Genomic DNA, 17295 nt, shown 5'->3' with positions numbered 1-17295 from the left:
TCAGATCTTAAGTATTGTCACTTTACTAAACAGTAAAAAGCAGTAGGAACAAACTTCTGATTGGCTGCTATGGGTCAGCAACTTCCAAAACCAAACTTCTTTTGCCCACACTCTGTTCCCACTGGGCTGCTCCAGTTTTGCCACGTTAGACCAGCTTGTGACTCTCAACTGGAAACCTTTTTCATGTTTCTTTTTCTTTTCTCCCCACAGAATGGCTTACCCAATGGTTGGCCCCGGTTCTGTTTTAGGTCATGAGCGCTTTGTAGGAAATCCCTTACAAATGCAGATGACGGGCATGCAACCACAAATGAGAAGGGATATGTCCATTGAATTGACCAGACCCGTAGGCAGCACACAAATGAGCAATTCTGTTGGTCTCCCTCTGCATTTTCCTCACCAAGGGATGCAGCAGCACAGTATATCAGGCCAAGCATACATTGAACTGCGGCATAGGCCTCCTGATGGTAGACCAAGAATTCTTTTTGCACCTCCAAATTTGATGGATGGCTCCCAAAATATTAGACACGGAGGCTTTTTCCCCAGGTCAGATTGCCATGGTCAACGGTTGATGGATCCATCTCGAGTTCCACATCCGGATCTTCCCAATCCGATGCAAATTCCACCAGATTTGGATCAGTTAATACCTGCTACACCACAGGGACACCTACTACCTTCAGACCATCAGCCTGTCCTTGTAATGGGAGGGATGGAGCCTCCTTCAGGTACTGAAACCTTCTTGCAATCCTCTTTGCCTCCAATGAATTCACACGAGGAAGCCGATAACCTGCCAATTGATGGTCAGACCAATAGTGGTTTAGAAGTCAAGCTTGACCCAGACGATCCATCTGTAAAAGACCTGGATGTAAAAGATTTGGTTGGAGTTGAAGTTAAAGACTTGGATGACGACGACTTGGACAATATAAATTTAGATGATGCAAAAGGGGATGAATTAGATGCTCTAGATAACCTGGAAACCAATGACCCTCAGCTCGACGACCTTTTAAAGTCAGGAAAATTTGATATTATCGCTTACACAGACCCGGAGCTAGACCTTGGAGATAAGAAAGACTTGTTTAACGAGGATTTGGACTTGGGCGTGCCAATTGATGATAAGCTAGACCTCCCGAGCAAGAGCGATGACATCACAACAGAACAACATGGCAGCCAGGCTACGTCCACTACTTTATTATCTGTTCCTCAGGCCAGCGGTGTTTCCCTAGAATCAAAAGGAGATCTTATGTCATCAAATTCAAGCGACAGACCATCCGTCGAAGTCAAGTCTGAACTTGGTGTGGAGGCCAGAACCCAACAGCACGATGAAAACTCTGCTTCTGTGCCATTGTGCAGCACCGAGTGCTCGGTTAAAAGAGAAAAGGAAGCACATCCCAGTGCTCATATATCTGAAGATGCAATAGCGCTGCCTGAACAAGATATCGGCAGTTCAGGTAACCTTCCCGAATCAACACCAGTACTTGCAGGCTTGTTATCAAGTGACAAATCAGGCAATGCGGAGGTAGAAAGCTTAGATTGTGCTCCCGGAGCTGTGGTAGCAACTGAACCATGTATTCCTCAAGATGTAAGAACTTCTGAACAGCTAATGGAACAGGCTTTAAACCCATCTATGACACCAAGACTTAACCATGGCTTTCCACAAGGGTCCCCCTCTAAATCTCCCTTTGTATCCGCTCTGCCAAGTGGCCATAATTTTGTCAGCGGGGAGAACCCAAGTCAAACCATTCCCCTTCCAAATCAACCTTGTGCTGCCGGCTTGCCTAGTGCTCAGCAACTAATGCTTCAGCAGAGCCGCGAGAGACCCCTTCTACTGGAGGAGCAGCCGCTTTTACTGCAGGACCTTCTTGATCAAGAGAGACAGGAGCAGCAGCAGCAACGGCAGATGCAAGCGATGATTCGGCAACGTTCAGAGCCGTTCTTTCCAAATATCGGTACGTATAAATATGCTTTCCCTATATCCATACTTTTCCTTTCTTTTGTGTCCATATGTGAGATTGTCACGCACATAGGGTTTCGGTTTGAAGTAGTCGTGAGGACAATTACACAGTCGTTTCTCTGTAGAGCAGGTCATGTGATGTGCGCATATTTTAACATTCTTATATCATTTCAGATTTTGACGCAATCACCGATCCCATAATGAAAGCAAAAATGGTGGCGCTTAAAGGCATAAATAAGGTTATGGCACAAAACAATCTGGGGATCCCGCCCATGGTGATTAACCGGTAAGTGATCGTAGCATGAATGTCTATTGAAAATAATAAGAACTGTCTGATGTGGACTTTTGTAGATCTGCTTTACTCATAAGGAGATAAGGAGTTCATGAAAGAGGGTGCCATATAGGGTGCCGTGTGATCTCATTGCCACCTAGCGGCAGAAACATGCTGGGAGAAGCAGCAGCCATTCAAGGTTTAAAAAGAATTCTGTTGTGTCCCAGGGAAAGCCACAAAACCTTTTCCAACTTATTTTGGTCAGGTCACCAAACCTCATGTGCCCATATGGCCACCTTAAACCTTTCAAGCATCAAGCAAACCTCTGCATTACTAAGTCCATACTCCATGAACCGTATTGGTGTTACATTGTGCTGTCTAACTGCTGTGTATTCCTTCAATAGGTTTCCCTTTATGGCACAACAGATGTCTAGTGCACAAGCTCCGGACAGTCAGAGTATTGTCCAGCAAGCAATAACTCAGGTAATTCTCCCCCCCCCCCCCCTCCAAGCAAGCCTGTTCCATTCAGCTGGTGTGCTCATACTGATCTATACATGTATTTTCATTTCAATACTATCCTATATCTTTTGTAGGATGGAAGCCTCGCTCCACAAATGACACGGCCCAATCCACCAAGCTTTGGCCCAGGCTTTGTCAGTAAGTATGACCTTCATCAGTCAGACAGCAACCCCGGCATAAATCATGACGGACTGTTACATAATGCACAGATCATTCCCATCTTTCCTGTAGTTTTTTTCTAAGGGATTAAAGATATAAATATGGAGGTAAAAGATGTATTTTAGCCATAATATTTTTAATCTAAAGGGCAAAGATACATATTGGATCTTAATAAGTAACTCTTGTGGTGACAAGGTCTTCTACACAGTTAGTTACTTGATGTATTAAAAGGTACAAATTAGTGGCTGGTTTCTCTCTGTATTGCGACTCAGCGTAGAGAAGGGACGTGAGCTGGTCACACACGAACCGACAAAAGCTGCCAACACCGCTCCATCGACAGCTTATTGGCCTGGGTACAGGACCCTCCAGATGCCTGCCTTACACGTATAGTTCAAGCAAGGTCTCCGTTGGCCTGTGTTAGGATCTGATTGGGCAAAGTCTGTTTGGTGCCCCCGCTAAACCAGTGGGTCTATTAGGGTATTGCAAGCTCTTTAGTGTCACTTAATTTCCCTCTGTGATCAGCTGCGCATTTATAATGGCCAAGATCCCAGAGGGGAAGGAAAGATAAAAACTAAGCAAGCTTTATCAGAAAGTAAATACAGCCATAAGCACTCACAGAAATGCTGCTCTGAGTCCTCTATTAAAAGAAACACAGGATTTCTTGCCTCCTTTTTGTAAACATGTTCTTTGGTAACTGACTTCCTCTCTCAGAAAAATCTTTAATTCCTGGGGCCAGAGTCTGTGCAGCTCTCTCCTCTCCCTCCCTCCCATTAGAATTCATCAGAATGTACTCCCCCTCCCATAAGAATGTATAATCTGAGCTACCAGTAGCTAGAGCTGCAGCAGGAAGCTACTGAGCCCAAGTTAAATGGCAGCTGCTATCTTAAACAAACAGAGAAAGCTTCTAGGTCTCTTTACTCAGGTATGGTAATGCTTTCTGCAGAATAAATATAGCGTTCTAGGTGGCACTAATGTGGGTAATCTATTGACAATAAAATGCCAAAATACTTTTCCTTCTTCTTTAAATACTTTATTAAAGCTTATTGCAGTGGGTTGGTGATTGGCATTATGCGGTATTATAGTTACATCTTTCAGACAGAACTACAGCACCAGGTGGCAAGTTATTGTGGGTGTTACTGCCCCACAGACATGAATTCCGTGCCAAGGTTCCACACAATAGGGACACCATACACACACGGGTGCAGCAAGGTGTGCTGTCCTAGTGCCACATATTTAGTGAGCTTTATATGAAAGTCTGGATTTCTAAGGAACAATGTGCTTTGTTTTCCCGCAGATGATTCTCAGAAAAAGAAGTACGAAGATTGGCTCCAAGAGACCCAGCAGCTCCTCCAGATCCAGCAGAAGTTCCTAGAAGAACAGATCGGAGCTCATAGAAAATCTAAGAAGGCCCTTTCAGCCAAACAGAGGGCTGCAAAAAAGACAGGCCGAGAGTTCCCAGAAGAGGACGCCGAGCAGCTAAAACAAGTTACTGAGCAACAGAGTATGGTGCAGAAACAACTGGAACAGGTGAGCCGTGTCATGGTTTCTGTGAATGCACTGCCGATAGAGGCTTGGTGCCATAACCAGCACCTGGTTGCTAGGGTTCAGTTATCCTGGTAACAGGCAACTTTTTGAAAGAAAGATTAGCAAATACAAATTGGACTAAATAAAACTGAGGCCTCACAGTCAGTCTTTTTTCTCGGTCACCAGGGTCAGTGACCCTCTGACAATCCCATACAACATGCAGAATGATAAAACTTTTCATTCAGGATGAAATAAATAACAAAGACCAATTGAGAAATTGCTGAGAATAGATCTGTAACATACAGGAAAAGGAGTCCTTGTTGGGTTGAGCTTGTTCTTCTAAACACACTTTTTTCTCTACACGTAGATACGAAAGCAGCAGAAAGAACACACCGAACTCATCGAAGAATATAGAACTAAGCAACATCAGCAGTTTTCAATCACCCCGATGATTCCTGGGGGCCAACACCAACAGCCTGTGATGCCTGGGGGAGCTCCAACCTCTGTCAATCCGCAGAACTTCCCTCTGGCCCAAACACTACATCCCCAAGCACCGGTGATACTTGGCCAGGCCAACCCGTCCAGAATGCCAAGTTTACCAGGATGGCAGGCTCCCAACGCTCCCCGAGCTCTTGTCCAACCTAACGCTCCTCGGGCGCAGCGCCCCACGAATGCCGATGTGGCAAATTCTAATCCCAATGCTCCGCCTAGGGTGGAATTCGATGACAACAACCCTTTTAGTGAAACCTTTCAAGAGCGGGAACGCAAGGAGCGCCTGCGGGAGCAGCAAGAACGCCAGCGTATTCAGCTCATGCAAGAGGTGGATCGGCAAAGAGTTCTGCAACAGAGGCTGGAAATGGAGCAGCACGGCATGATTGGGCCTGACCTCAATAATGGATCTTTGTCTCAAATGCCTTTTTTCAGTTCTGAATTGCCCAGTGATTTCATGCAGCTCCCACAGCCTTCACAGCAGCCGCCACAAGCATCTCATACGATGCCACAGCAAAACCTACAGCAGGGACTTGTGAATTCTCCCCCAGCCGCCAATTTTATCCAGACTGCTGAGAGAAGCCCAATGGGATTGTCTCCCTTTGGGCAAGGTGCCCAGCCCGTTCAGTCCGTTCAACAATCTCCTGGCAGTATTCTCAGTACTGGGCATGCAAAGCCTCCATTTGCCTCAAGTGTTCCCTCTGCATCTCCTGCAGCTGATAATGGTCATTCCTCTGAGCAGGACAACTCTAACACGTCAAGCCACCAAGCTCCCAGTCAGTCCCTTATCCAGTTATATTCAGCCATCATTCCTGAGGAGAAAGGCAAGAAGAAACGACAGAGGAAGAAGAAGAAGGATGATGAAACCGAGTCTGTTAAGTCCCCTTCCACTCCCCGTTCCGACATGACCGCTCCTCTCACGCCAAGTCTCTCAGAAGCATCCACGCCAACGGTGACCGCTCCAAACGATCTCGCTTATCAAGCAGAACACCCCAACGATTTCATTCGCTCCTCAACTCCAAATGTGACCGGTAACACCGCCGTGGAATTGGAAGATCCCCTGGTTCCTGCTGATGTAAAACAAAGATTATTTCAGGAGCCCAACCCTGAACGTACAGCGGCAGGGCAGCATCACACAACAGAGGCTCTCAAAATCCAGAACATTAAATTGGAACGGGCCGACGAAGATCAGGCTGTTGAAGCGGCACAGGAGGAGGGGAAAATGGAAGAAAACAAAGCCACATCGCACAATGCACTTTCAATGGACATTACTTCTCAGCCGGCAAGCGGCCCCTCAGGAAAACTGGAATCTGGAAACGAATTGCTCAAGCACTTGCTGAAAAATAAAAAGGATCCATTCATGTTGCACCAGAAATCCGAAGAAAGCCTAAGGTCAGAAGAGCACTGCCCCCTCAATGTTAAGGTGCCGGAGATGCAGGGCCACTTGAACTCTCTGGTAAGTGCCACTGGGTGGGGTAATGGCTTTCTATTTGTATCATTTGATAAAGGAAACATGTAATGAGCAAAATGCTAACTATTGTATGTGCACTTCCATGTACAGTGTGTATTCAGTCAATGGCCATATAGTTGTGTATTTATTTACCTATTTCTGACTGGCTAACTATCCCCTAGCGTTATTGCATCTTGCCCAACGGGATTATTGGCCACACAGCTATTGTACAAGAACAACAGGGGCTTCATCTCTTTCATTGTTAAATGACATTTTTTTTTCTCTCTTTTAGCAAATGCCAGAAAATAAAGAACCCGGCTGTTTTAACCTCAATCAAAGCTTGTTCCAAAAATCAGAATTTGAGATGGAAAAAAAGAAACCGAGGAACAAACGAGTACAGAGATCAGAGGGGAAAGCCACCCCGCGCTCAAAAAAGAGGAAAAAGGATGAGGAGCAGAAGTCAGCTATTTATGCCAATGCCGAGACGTTCACCCAGATCAAACAGGTAACCCTGCCAACCCCGAGTTCTGGAACACCTCATTGATGAATGTTATGCCACCTAGTGGCCAGACCTAATACTGCAGTAACTTCATTTCCTTATGATCTCTAGGAGCAAATGTACACGTTTAGGCTTAAGTAGTATTATGTGAGACTATGGGGCCATGGAGGGAGATGTATTATCTTTATAACCTTCACCTGCTTTAAAGTGGTCATATGTTGGCCAGCCTGATGCTTATTTGACCAGTGATGAGGCATATAGGACCATCTATGGCAGTGGCCAGATAGCATTGTTCTGTTACTAGCAGCCCACCTGAACAGCTAGCACATCTGAATGGGTGAGTGAGAATGATCTGTGCCTCCTTTCTGCCAATCTGGGCAGATAAATGTGGGCATGGCTGGCTTTACACATAACTGCTTGCTTCCATGTTGGCAGAGCAGTGTTTTTATTTTAACCCAAAGTCATTTATAGGCACCCAGGGGACTATGCTGTACATTCCTTGGTAGTACCTGGAATCTGCTTATAATGTGTGCTTTAATTGGTACAATTTCTGTGTTTCTTTTCAGCAGCTGTCCCTTCTTCCGTTAATCGAGCCCATCGTAGGAATGAACATTGCACAATTTCTTCCCTATGGGGCTGGATCAGTTTGCACAGGAAGCCGTCTCCATGGTACCTTTGGCAGTGCCTCCCTAGAAGGGGTGTCAGACTATTATTCCCAGCTAATATTCAAGGTTTGTAATGGAAAATTCTCTGCGTGCGTAACTTTGTTATGGGATACACCACTTGTAACTGGTAACTAGTTGGGTTCCCTCTTCACAAATAGGTTACCTGATACTGTGCTGAAATACAAAATTCATCCAAAATAAGCTGAGTTTTTAGTTTCCAGGGCCAGCAATGCGCACTCTGCTTCCTGTTTTGCAATGTATTTAATTCCACGTTATTTGCTATTCCGAGAGTTAAAGCCATGTTCAGTTCAAAGCCATGCTCCATTGCCATTTATTATTCATATACACAGAAGGCTGATGGGCTTTGGCTTAAAGCTTAATCAAAACTAGTTTATTTAGATAAATAGATCTAAATCTTGTGTTCCTTCACAGCAAAATAATCTGAGTAATCCGCCTACACCGCCAGCCTCCCTTCCCCCTACTCCTCCGCCCGTGTCCTGTCAGAAACTGGTGAATGGATTTGCCACAACTGAAGAGCTGGCAGGGAAGGCAGCGATTTTAGGCGGGCACGGTAAGCAGCCTCTTTATCTCTATAGTGGCTCTGGTTTGCCAGCTGTTTTGATGCTTTTTGTGTTAGCCTTGTAGCAGGCACTTTGATTGGAGCTGCATTGTGCGTCCTATGAGAATGTCACCCACACAGGGTTTCAGAGATGCACCTCTTGGGAACATGTAGACACAAGAACATTGTCCTATCAGAAGGCAGGGCACCGGAACCTCCTAGCCATCTGGGTTTTAGTATCCCAAATCATGGAATTTAGTTCTGACATTAGACTGGGGCTGATTTATGAACACTGGGCAAATTTGCCTGTGCACAGGAACACATAGCAACCAATCGGGCTTTTTCAGCCAGCTGCAGGTAGAACAATGAATGCAAAAATTTGATTGGTTGCCATGGATTACTGGGCAGTGTTAATAAATGGTCCCCAGGCTACTACTGATATCAAGGAGGACTGTGTGCTCAGATGTATCCATCCCTATATAGTTGCTTCAGCAGGGATCTCTCGTGCTGTATGGGTAAAGCAATGAAAGCTCCTACTTGAATGCATGAAAAGGGAATGCTCTGTTCTGTAGTCTCATATACTTGCCTTAACTGAATAGCAATTCATTTCCATTTTCAGTTACCAAAGCCCTGGGCCCCAAACAATTTCAGCTGCCTTTCAGGACACAGGATGATCTGATAGCAAGAGCCATGACCCAGGGACCAAAATCCGTGGATGTCCCTGCATCCCTGCCCACCCCGCCCCATAATAATCAGGAGGAGTTAAGGTAATGCCTGTCCCTGTCTGGGCCACTATTGCTTTGGAACCAAAGGACAAGTATCTGTGTGTGTTTGTTGAATGAAGCCAACTTTCTCATGTAACTGCTTAAATACTAGGATAATTTTTAAAGATTTCCTTCGGGGACCCAGTACTTTTTGCAGGAGTTTTATTTGTCCAAATCAAGGCCAGGAAGTTTTGCAATGTACATATATCTTGGTTAAATGCTGTGTTGCCATGTACCTGTTAGACCATACAAGGCGCCACTCATGCCTGTTTATTCTTACAGGGCTCAGGATCACTGTGATTCCAGGGATAGCCCTGACAGCTTTGTGCCCTCCTCATCACCTGAGAGTGTGGTTGGAATAGAAATCAGGAGATACCCCGACTTGTCCCTTGTGAAAGAAGAGCCGCCGGACCCCGCTCAATCTCCTATCATTCCCATCCTTCCTAGCAGCATGGGTAAAGGTATCCTAACCTTATCATTACATTACTACTCCATTATACTAACTACTCCATAATACAAACATCCAACTAAGGTTCTCCCTTCTCAAGTGCCACATTGTGTTTCCCTCTAGGTTCTGTGCTCCGGGATTGTGCGTTTAAGACTGAACCCCCACCAGGAACAATGTTCTTTGGACCACAGTTTGTTCAGGCGCCCAGTGGCCCTAAAACGGGTCTGATCTCCGTGGCCATCACTTTACATCCTACAGCAGCTGAGGTAAAGTATCTCTCGCCATGTTAGCCTTTTGTGATATTCTAACGTGATCCAAATACATTCAGTAGATCATATTTACACTGTTGTATCATAATCCTTATTGGCAATCTCCAGAACATCAGTGGGGTTGTTGCTGCCTTCGCGGACCTTCTGCAAGTCCAGATTCCCACTAGTTACGAAGTGAGCAATGCCCGCGAGCCTGGCTCTGTCATCTTGATGAACGGCCACAGACTGAATCCTAATATGGACTACAGGCAGCAGTTTTTCCGCCAACGGCCAAGACCAGGACCCCTGCCCCCAGGAAGACTGATTGGTCCCTATGGGCTGAGACCGCAAAACCTGCCTTTTCTTTCATCTGATAATGGTGAGTCCCAAGCAGATCAGTTTCTTATAGTGCAGTGACAGCGCTGAAGAGGATGATGTGAGAGGAGACAACGTTTTGGCCAAAAAGAATAGTGAAGTCATACATATATCTAAAGAGACTAGCAGGAAGGCTTGCTGTGGGAGGGCAGTAACACTGAAGCCAAATGTTCTACAAATGTAATTGCAGGATCCCTAATGTGTGTTCTTTTGTGTGCTCACAGGGTTCAGACATAACAACTCAAACATAGAATCATCTCCAGTGCTTAAACCTTCCTGGTGCTGTCACTGCAAAGTGGTCGTTTTGGGATGTGGCGTTAGAAAATCCATGAAGGACCTGAGTTTTTTTAAGCAGGTATGCGCCTACTATATGTAATACATTACACCTACACTTCTTGTGCTCTCTACCAGAGCTCTCTGTGTATATGGTGTCTTGGACCCACTACACAGTGTGTTGTGTGATGAGAAAAATGGAAAGATAGTCCTATGAATCTAAACCAGTGATCCCCAACCTGCTGCTTGGGTATTGCTCCCAGTGGCCTCAAAGCAGGAGGTTGGATAAAAACCCCAGTGTACTGCCAAACAGCCTTCCATAGGCAGCCAGTACACATTGGGGCTACAAAATAGCCAATCATAGCTCTTATTTGCCAGCCTGGGAACTGTTTTCATGCTTGTGTTGCTTCCCAGCACTGTTTCCATTTGAATGTGTCTCGTGGGAATAAGGTTGGGGATCCCTGGTCTAAACAAAACCGTGGGGCTGTGGGCTTGGAGCAGTAGCAGGGGGAGATCAGCCTGCAAGGGTAAGAATTGGGCAGAATGGGTATTTGCTCTGCTAGAGTCCAATTTGAAGGTCAGCTATGGTGAGTTCTGGGGAGAATATGTATTTGCTGCCTTAGATATTCTTGAAGCTATGCCTGACAGAGAGATATTTCCCTGTACTCATTTTGTCAGCTAATAGAAGGTTGGGCAATCACTGGTCTCAACAGTACAATTTGGCCATCGACAAACGGTGCCCAGATTATAACAAATGACATGCAATCGAGACAAAGGGAGCACTGACTGTATTTTTCTGATTGTTCAGGAGTGTCTGCGGAGCCCAGGGAGAATGGATGGGAACCTGGTGTTCTGTAGTAACAACTGCTTCCTGCTCTATTCAGCTGCCCAATCAAAACACCTGGAGGCCAAGGTAAGACCTTTGTGGCTACTGTCATTGTTGTGGCACTGAAGTTTGTTTGTATGTGTTGTGTATGTTTGTGTTTGTTTTTAGCTGCTCCAATATCCACAGCTTGAAGGTTAAGCAACTTTCACATAGGGCACCATTCCTTTAAAGGGGAACTAAAGCCTAACTAAAGAAGTAGGGCAGAAATGTTACACATTATGTATGTTGCTTCTGTACCAGCCCAAGGCACCCCCAGCCCTTTAGCAGGGAAGGTCTGTGCCCCTGAAGTTGCCCCAGTAGCCCCCCATAGTCTTTTCTGCTGATTCCCAGTACATGCTCTGTGCTGCTGGCAATTACCTGAGCTTAGGGGCCGACACACAATATACTGTATATATACACTATAAATGTCACAGTATAACCTGAGCTTAGGGACCCACTCACTATATACTGTATATATACACTATAAATGTCACAGTATAACCTGAGCTTAGGGACCCACTCACTATATACTGTATATATACAATATAAATGTCACAGTATAACCTGAGCTTAGGGGCCCACTCACTATATACTGTATATATACACTATAAATGTCACAGTATAACCTGAGCTTAGGGACCCACTCACTATATACTGTATATATACACTATAAATGTCACAGTATAACCTGAGCTTAGGGGCCCACTCACTATATACTGTATATATACACTATAAATGTCACAGTATAACCTGAGCTTAGGGGCCCGCTCACTATATACTGTATATATACACTATAAATGTCACAGTATAACCTGAGCTTAGGGGCCCACTCACTATATACTGTATATATACACTATAAATGTCACAGTATAACCTGAGCTTAGGGGCCCACTCACTATATACTGTATATATACACTATAAATGTCACAGTATAACCTGAGCTTAGGGTCCCACTCACTATATACAGTATATATACACTATAAATGTCACAGTATAACCTGAGCTTAGTGGCCCACTCACTATATACTGTATATATACACTATAAATGTCACAGTATAACCTGAGCTTAGGGGCCCACTCACTATATACTGTATATATACACTATAAATGTCACAGTATAACCTGAGCTTAGGGGCCCACTCACTATATACTGTATATATACACTATAAATGTCACAGTATAACCTGAGCTTAGGGACCGACGCACAATATTCTGTATATATACAATATAACCACCACAATATACTGTATATATACAATATAAATGACACTATATACTGTATATATACAATATAAATGACACTATATACTGTATATATACAATATAAATGACACTATATACTGTATATATACAATATAAATGACACTATATACTGTATATATACAATATAAATGACACTATATACTGTATATATACAATATAAGGCTGATTAGTAATTAATACAGATAATTACTACATGGCAGCCCAGAAACCAGTGCACTTAGCATCAGAATTTAATAGTCACACCTTTAACATCAGCTTATATTACAGACAAACCCCATTTTCTGCTGGATAATTTGCTATGACCCCCAAGCTCCGCTTCTCAACAGCTGCTCACAGCACCCGAGTATGTGAATGTCACAGACACATCCAAGATGGTGACCCCCATGACAAGTTTGAAGTCCTGGATTATTGCTGCTATTGAGATGCTGAATCTTTAGGCTGGGGCAGTCAGTTCAGTATATAAAATATGGCATTTTTAGCCATATTCATTTTTAGGGTTTAGTTCTCCTTTAAAGCTGATGCTGACAGAGAAGCACCTGAAACTACACTGGCCATCACCTATTCCCTTGGATGGGAAGTGCCTCACAGTGCCAGCGTTTTCAGTCTATAAAGCGCCAGTCAGGGGTTTCCCATTCAAATGAATAGAAGCTGGAAGGGTCAGTTTCAGGTGTTTTTCTGCTGGTCGATCAAACAGCCCACATGTCATGAGCCTTGTAGGTGCACAAATCCTAGTCTGGTACTGGCGCCCTTAGTTTCCTCATCTAGATGCTTTGTATAACTGTTCCACCCACTTATAAATGGGCCACTTAAAGGAGAAGGAAAGGAATTTTGGCATTTTACTGTCAATAGATTCACCGCATTAGTGCCACCTAGAACACTATATTTATTCTGCAGAAAGCTTTACTATACCTGAATAAACAGCCCTAGAAGTTTGTTTAAAATAGCAGCTGCCACTTTAGCTTGGTCTCCGAGCTGCAGTTTTAGCTGCTGGCAGTTCAGATTACACAGAGTTGGGCGGGGGAGTGAATTCTGATGGGAGGAGGAGCAGGAGAGGGGAAAGAGGAGAGAGCTGGGCAGACTCTGGCCCCAGGAATGAAGGATTTTTCTGAGAGAGGAAGTCTGATACCAAAGAACATGTTTACAAAAAAGAAGACAAGAAATCCTGTGTTTCTTTTGATAGAGGACTCAGTGCAGTGTTTCTGTGAGTGCTTATGGCTGTATTTCCATAGACCTTTCTGATAAAGCTTACTTACTTTACCTTTCCTTCTCCTTTAATATAATGCAGTCGGTAAAGGTTAAGTGACAGATAAGATACAACCACTCCATGTAGTTACCCACCATTTTGTCACATGATAGAACATTACTCACCACTAGATACGAAAGAGGAGCCTTAGCAACTACTAAATGTGTATTCTGTTTATTTGTCATGTGTTAGCGCCCGGATCCATCCTTCTTGCCACCATCTGTAAAGGAAGCACAACCCAAATCATGCCATCAGTACAACACCAACACTTCCACCCTAGATGTTCATTGCCTTCCTTTGCTGCAGGAAAAGAGCTCGCCGCCCACCTCCCCTCCAATATCATTCCCTCCGGCTGCTTTCCAAACCGCCAAAGTCGAGGCGAAACCAGACGAACTGAAAGTGACCGTGAAGTTAAAGCCGCGGCCCAGAGCCGTTCACGGCGGCTACGACGACTGCCGTCCCGCCAGCAAGAAGTGGAGAGGAATGAAGTGGAAGAAATGGAGCGTGCAGATCGTGATCCCCAAGATGCCTTTCAAGCCTCAGTGCGAGAACGAGTTGGCGGAAATGTTCCGGCGGCTGGGAACGTCGCTCAAACCCCACCCGCTGTGCAAAGACTACCGCAAATGCTGTTTCTGCCACGAAGAAGGGGACGGGTTAACGGACGGGTCAGCGAGGCTCCTCAATCTGGACCTCGACCTCTGGGTCCATTTGAACTGCGCCCTTTGGTCAACCGAGGTCTACGAAACGCAGGCCGGCGCTTTAATTAACGTGGAGCTGGCATTGCGGCGCGGCCTGCAGATGAAGTGCGGGTTCTGCCACAAGACCGGGGCCACCAGCAGTTGTCACAGGTTACGGTGCACCAATATTTATCACTTTACCTGCGCCATTAAAGCACAATGCATGTTTTTTAAAGATAAGACGATGCTTTGCACCATGCACAAGCCGAAAGGGCTGCACGAGCAGGAACTCACCTACTTCGCCGTCTTTCGGCGGGTTTATGTACAGCGGGACGAGGTGCGACAGATAGCCAGCATAGTCCAGAGAGGGGAGCGAGACCACACTTTCCGAGTCGGAAGTCTCATCTTCCACGCCATTGGACAGCTGTTGCCTCAGCAAATGCAGAACTTCCATTCGGCAACAGCGCTCTTCCCCGTCGGGTTTGAAGCCAGCCGGCTGTACTGGAGCATGCGATACGCCAACAGGCGGTGCCGCTACCTGTGCTCCATCGAAGAGAACGACGGCCTGCCCTTGTTTGTGGTGCGGGTCATTGAACCTGGCCATGAAGAACTGGTTCTCATGGATTCCTCACTCAAAGGTATGTGTTTGCGCATGGAAGGTATGTGGCTTTCAGGCTCAGAGGTGTGGGGAAATGTCATTAGTCACAAAGTGGGAGTGGTGTTGGTAGAAAGTGGGAGTGGTGTAGGGAAAGTGGGTGGCGTAGATAGAAAGTGGGAGTGGCGTAGATAGAAAGTGGGAGTGGCGTAGATAGAAAGTGGGAGTGGCGTAGATAGAAAGTGGGAGCTTTATAGATTAAAAAAAAAAGTGGGAGTGGTTATAGATTAAAAAATGGAATTAATAGCATAGCAATACATGGCATGGCAATTTAGTAGGTGCTAAGCCGGAAATTGTTCACAGATTGTTGAAGTTTCCAGGCTTGTCTGCTTCCCTACCCACACTGTGACCCATGGAAGCCCCAGTCAGTCAAAAATGGCCGACCTGAGCTTCTGAGGTGTCTTTCTTGGGTCAGTGTTGGAAGGTGTGAGGCTCTCAATATGAGTTACAAAATGTGTTTAACCTGCAGCCCCCGGTGCTACAAGAACTGTAATTAACCTTCCCCTCCTCATTTAGGTGTTTGGGACAAGATTTTGGAGCCGGTTGCAAACTGCAGGAAGGGTTCGGAGATTCTCAGGCTGTTCCCAGTGTTCTTGAAAGGGGAAGATCTTTATGGGTTAACGGCCTCCGCTGTGACAAGGATAGCAGAGTCTGTAAGTCTGTCATTACCCTAATTCCCCCCCCCCCCCCCAGCTGTAACCAGAATGGGCTTTCTGATTGTTCCCCTTCTCCCCCACTCAGCTTCCTGGCGTGGAGGCCTGCGAGAACTACACATTCCGTTATGGCCGAAATCCGCTAATGGAGCTCCCCTTGGCTATCAACCCCTCCGGCTCCGCCCGCTCAGAACCCAAAATGAACTCTCATGTCAAGAGGTTTGTGTTAAGGTATTTTGCTTTCATTACACATTGTACAGCCCGGGCTGTGAGGCAGCCGCGCTCTATCTGTGCCTGTCTGTATATCTGTCAGTGTGCTTCAGCTCCCTGCCCCCTGGCTAATCGCCAGAACTGACTGTCACTTCCATTTCTGTTTGTCTCTTTGCCACGGGATGCCCCACAGGCCTCACACCTTGAATAGCACCAGCACTTCCAAGTCCTTTCAGAGCACAGTAACCGGAGAGCTGAATGCGCCCTACAGCAAGCAGTTTGTCCACTCCAAATCTTCTCAGTACCGGAAAATGAAGACTGAATGGAAATCTAATGTGTACCTGGCCCGATCTCGCATTCAGGTGGGTGGTGGCCCCATAGGCTAAACTAAGGAATATCCCTCAGGGCTCATACAGTGCTACCCCAGAGGCCTTATATGGCACCTCCAGCTTAACTGCGCACAGCTATACCAGCGCCGGGAGGTAACGTTCCCCGCGTGTTACTGGTTTGGTACACAGGTTGCCTTACTCTCTAGAACAGGGGTCCCCAGTGCTGTGATTGGCTATTTGGTAGCCCCTGTGTGGACTACAGAAGGCTCTGTTTGGCAGTACACATGGTTTTTATGCAACCAAAACTTTCCTCCAAGCCAGGAATTCAAAAATAAGCATTTGAGTCCACTGGGGGCAACACCCAAGGGGTTGGGGAGCGACATGTTGCCCCTGAGCCACCAGTTGGGGATCACTGCTCTAGAAGGAAGCCCTGCACCTAACGTCGGCCTATTCCATGTGCTGGGTACAGGTCTTTCTTAGCAGCTTGTGCCTACTGGGGCTCAGCAGTAGGTGCAGTAGGCCCTGGCCTTTGTGTGCCCCACCGTGCCAGACTCACTACTGTACATGCTCTATCCCCAACCCCAGTCATGGCCGCAAGGAGGAGGTAAAAGGTAAAACGTGTGTGGGGGGTGTTGGCTGGTGGTGGATTTGACGCATGGAGTCAGTTGGAGCCCATGAAGTGGCAGCCATGGCACCAGTCTGACATTGGTATTCTGTGTTGCCCCTTCCTGCTGAATCATACAGACATGTGCATTTATGTCCCACTCACATGCAGCCCCCTCCCTTCCCATTTGTGTCCAACTTGCTGCACATTTTTACTCCTCCTTATAGTGGCACAGATAGGCTGGACTTCTGGAGAAGAATGTGCTGTTGTGAGTAAACAAATCCGGGTCATTGCTTTTTCCTTGCACTCCCTTAGCAGATAGACCCTTGGATACTGCCAGTACTCCAGGCATAAATATTATATACTATCTATATATAATTCTCTTGTCCAGCTTTGGGCAAAGTTACTATGACATTTTGTATGATAGATGATATGATAGATTTTTGCTTGGGCTCCAGGCTATAACATGATCCAGGTCTGTGTCCACCCACTGGTACTTATATATGTATGTATGGCATGGTTGGCATCTAATAAGGTAACTTATTATAATATGTGTATATGTTATCTGTATGTACCCACGTGTTGGCATGGCTCGCTGGGTGCCC

The 17295-nt window shown here is 45.8% G+C and overlaps 1 protein-coding gene across 10 annotated transcripts in view; it reads left to right on the top strand.

The window, feature by feature from the left end:
• Positions 1 to 17295, top strand: part of kmt2c (lysine methyltransferase 2C) — a 129840-nt gene that overhangs the window by 107714 nt on the left and 4831 nt on the right. For 5 of the 10 annotated variants that reach the window (XM_031904520.1, XM_031904518.1, XM_031904516.1 and 2 more), the window contains 19 exons: positions 211 to 1943; positions 2123 to 2234; positions 2624 to 2702; positions 2813 to 2876; positions 4192 to 4424; positions 4789 to 6366; positions 6653 to 6865; positions 7426 to 7590; positions 7957 to 8095; positions 8703 to 8850; positions 9130 to 9308; positions 9419 to 9561; positions 9673 to 9922; positions 10143 to 10273; positions 11000 to 11104; positions 13755 to 14877; positions 15411 to 15547; positions 15636 to 15778; positions 15951 to 16119. In XM_031904520.1, coding sequence (XP_031760380.1) covers positions 211 to 1943; positions 2123 to 2234; positions 2624 to 2702; positions 2813 to 2876; positions 4192 to 4424; positions 4789 to 6366; positions 6653 to 6865; positions 7426 to 7590; positions 7957 to 8095; positions 8703 to 8850; positions 9130 to 9308; positions 9419 to 9561; positions 9673 to 9922; positions 10143 to 10273; positions 11000 to 11104; positions 13755 to 14877; positions 15411 to 15547; positions 15636 to 15778; positions 15951 to 16119 — 6844 coding nt within the window. The remainder of the gene's footprint in view (positions 1 to 210; positions 1944 to 2122; positions 2235 to 2623; positions 2703 to 2812; positions 2877 to 4191; positions 4425 to 4788; positions 6367 to 6652; positions 6866 to 7425; positions 7591 to 7956; positions 8096 to 8702; positions 8851 to 9129; positions 9309 to 9418; positions 9562 to 9672; positions 9923 to 10142; positions 10274 to 10999; positions 11105 to 13754; positions 14878 to 15410; positions 15548 to 15635; positions 15779 to 15950; positions 16120 to 17295) is intronic. The other 5 variants (XM_031904521.1, XM_031904515.1, XM_031904513.1 and 2 more) reach the window with 4 other exon arrangements.

The sequence above is a fragment of the Xenopus tropicalis genome, chromosome 6 (genome assembly GCF_000004195.4).
Source record: "Xenopus tropicalis strain Nigerian chromosome 6, UCB_Xtro_10.0, whole genome shotgun sequence".
In the NCBI taxonomy this organism is placed as follows: Eukaryota; Metazoa; Chordata; class Amphibia; order Anura; family Pipidae; genus Xenopus; species Xenopus tropicalis.
The sequence above is the reverse complement of the archived record's forward strand: the minus strand, read 5'-3'. Positions and strand labels throughout refer to the sequence as shown.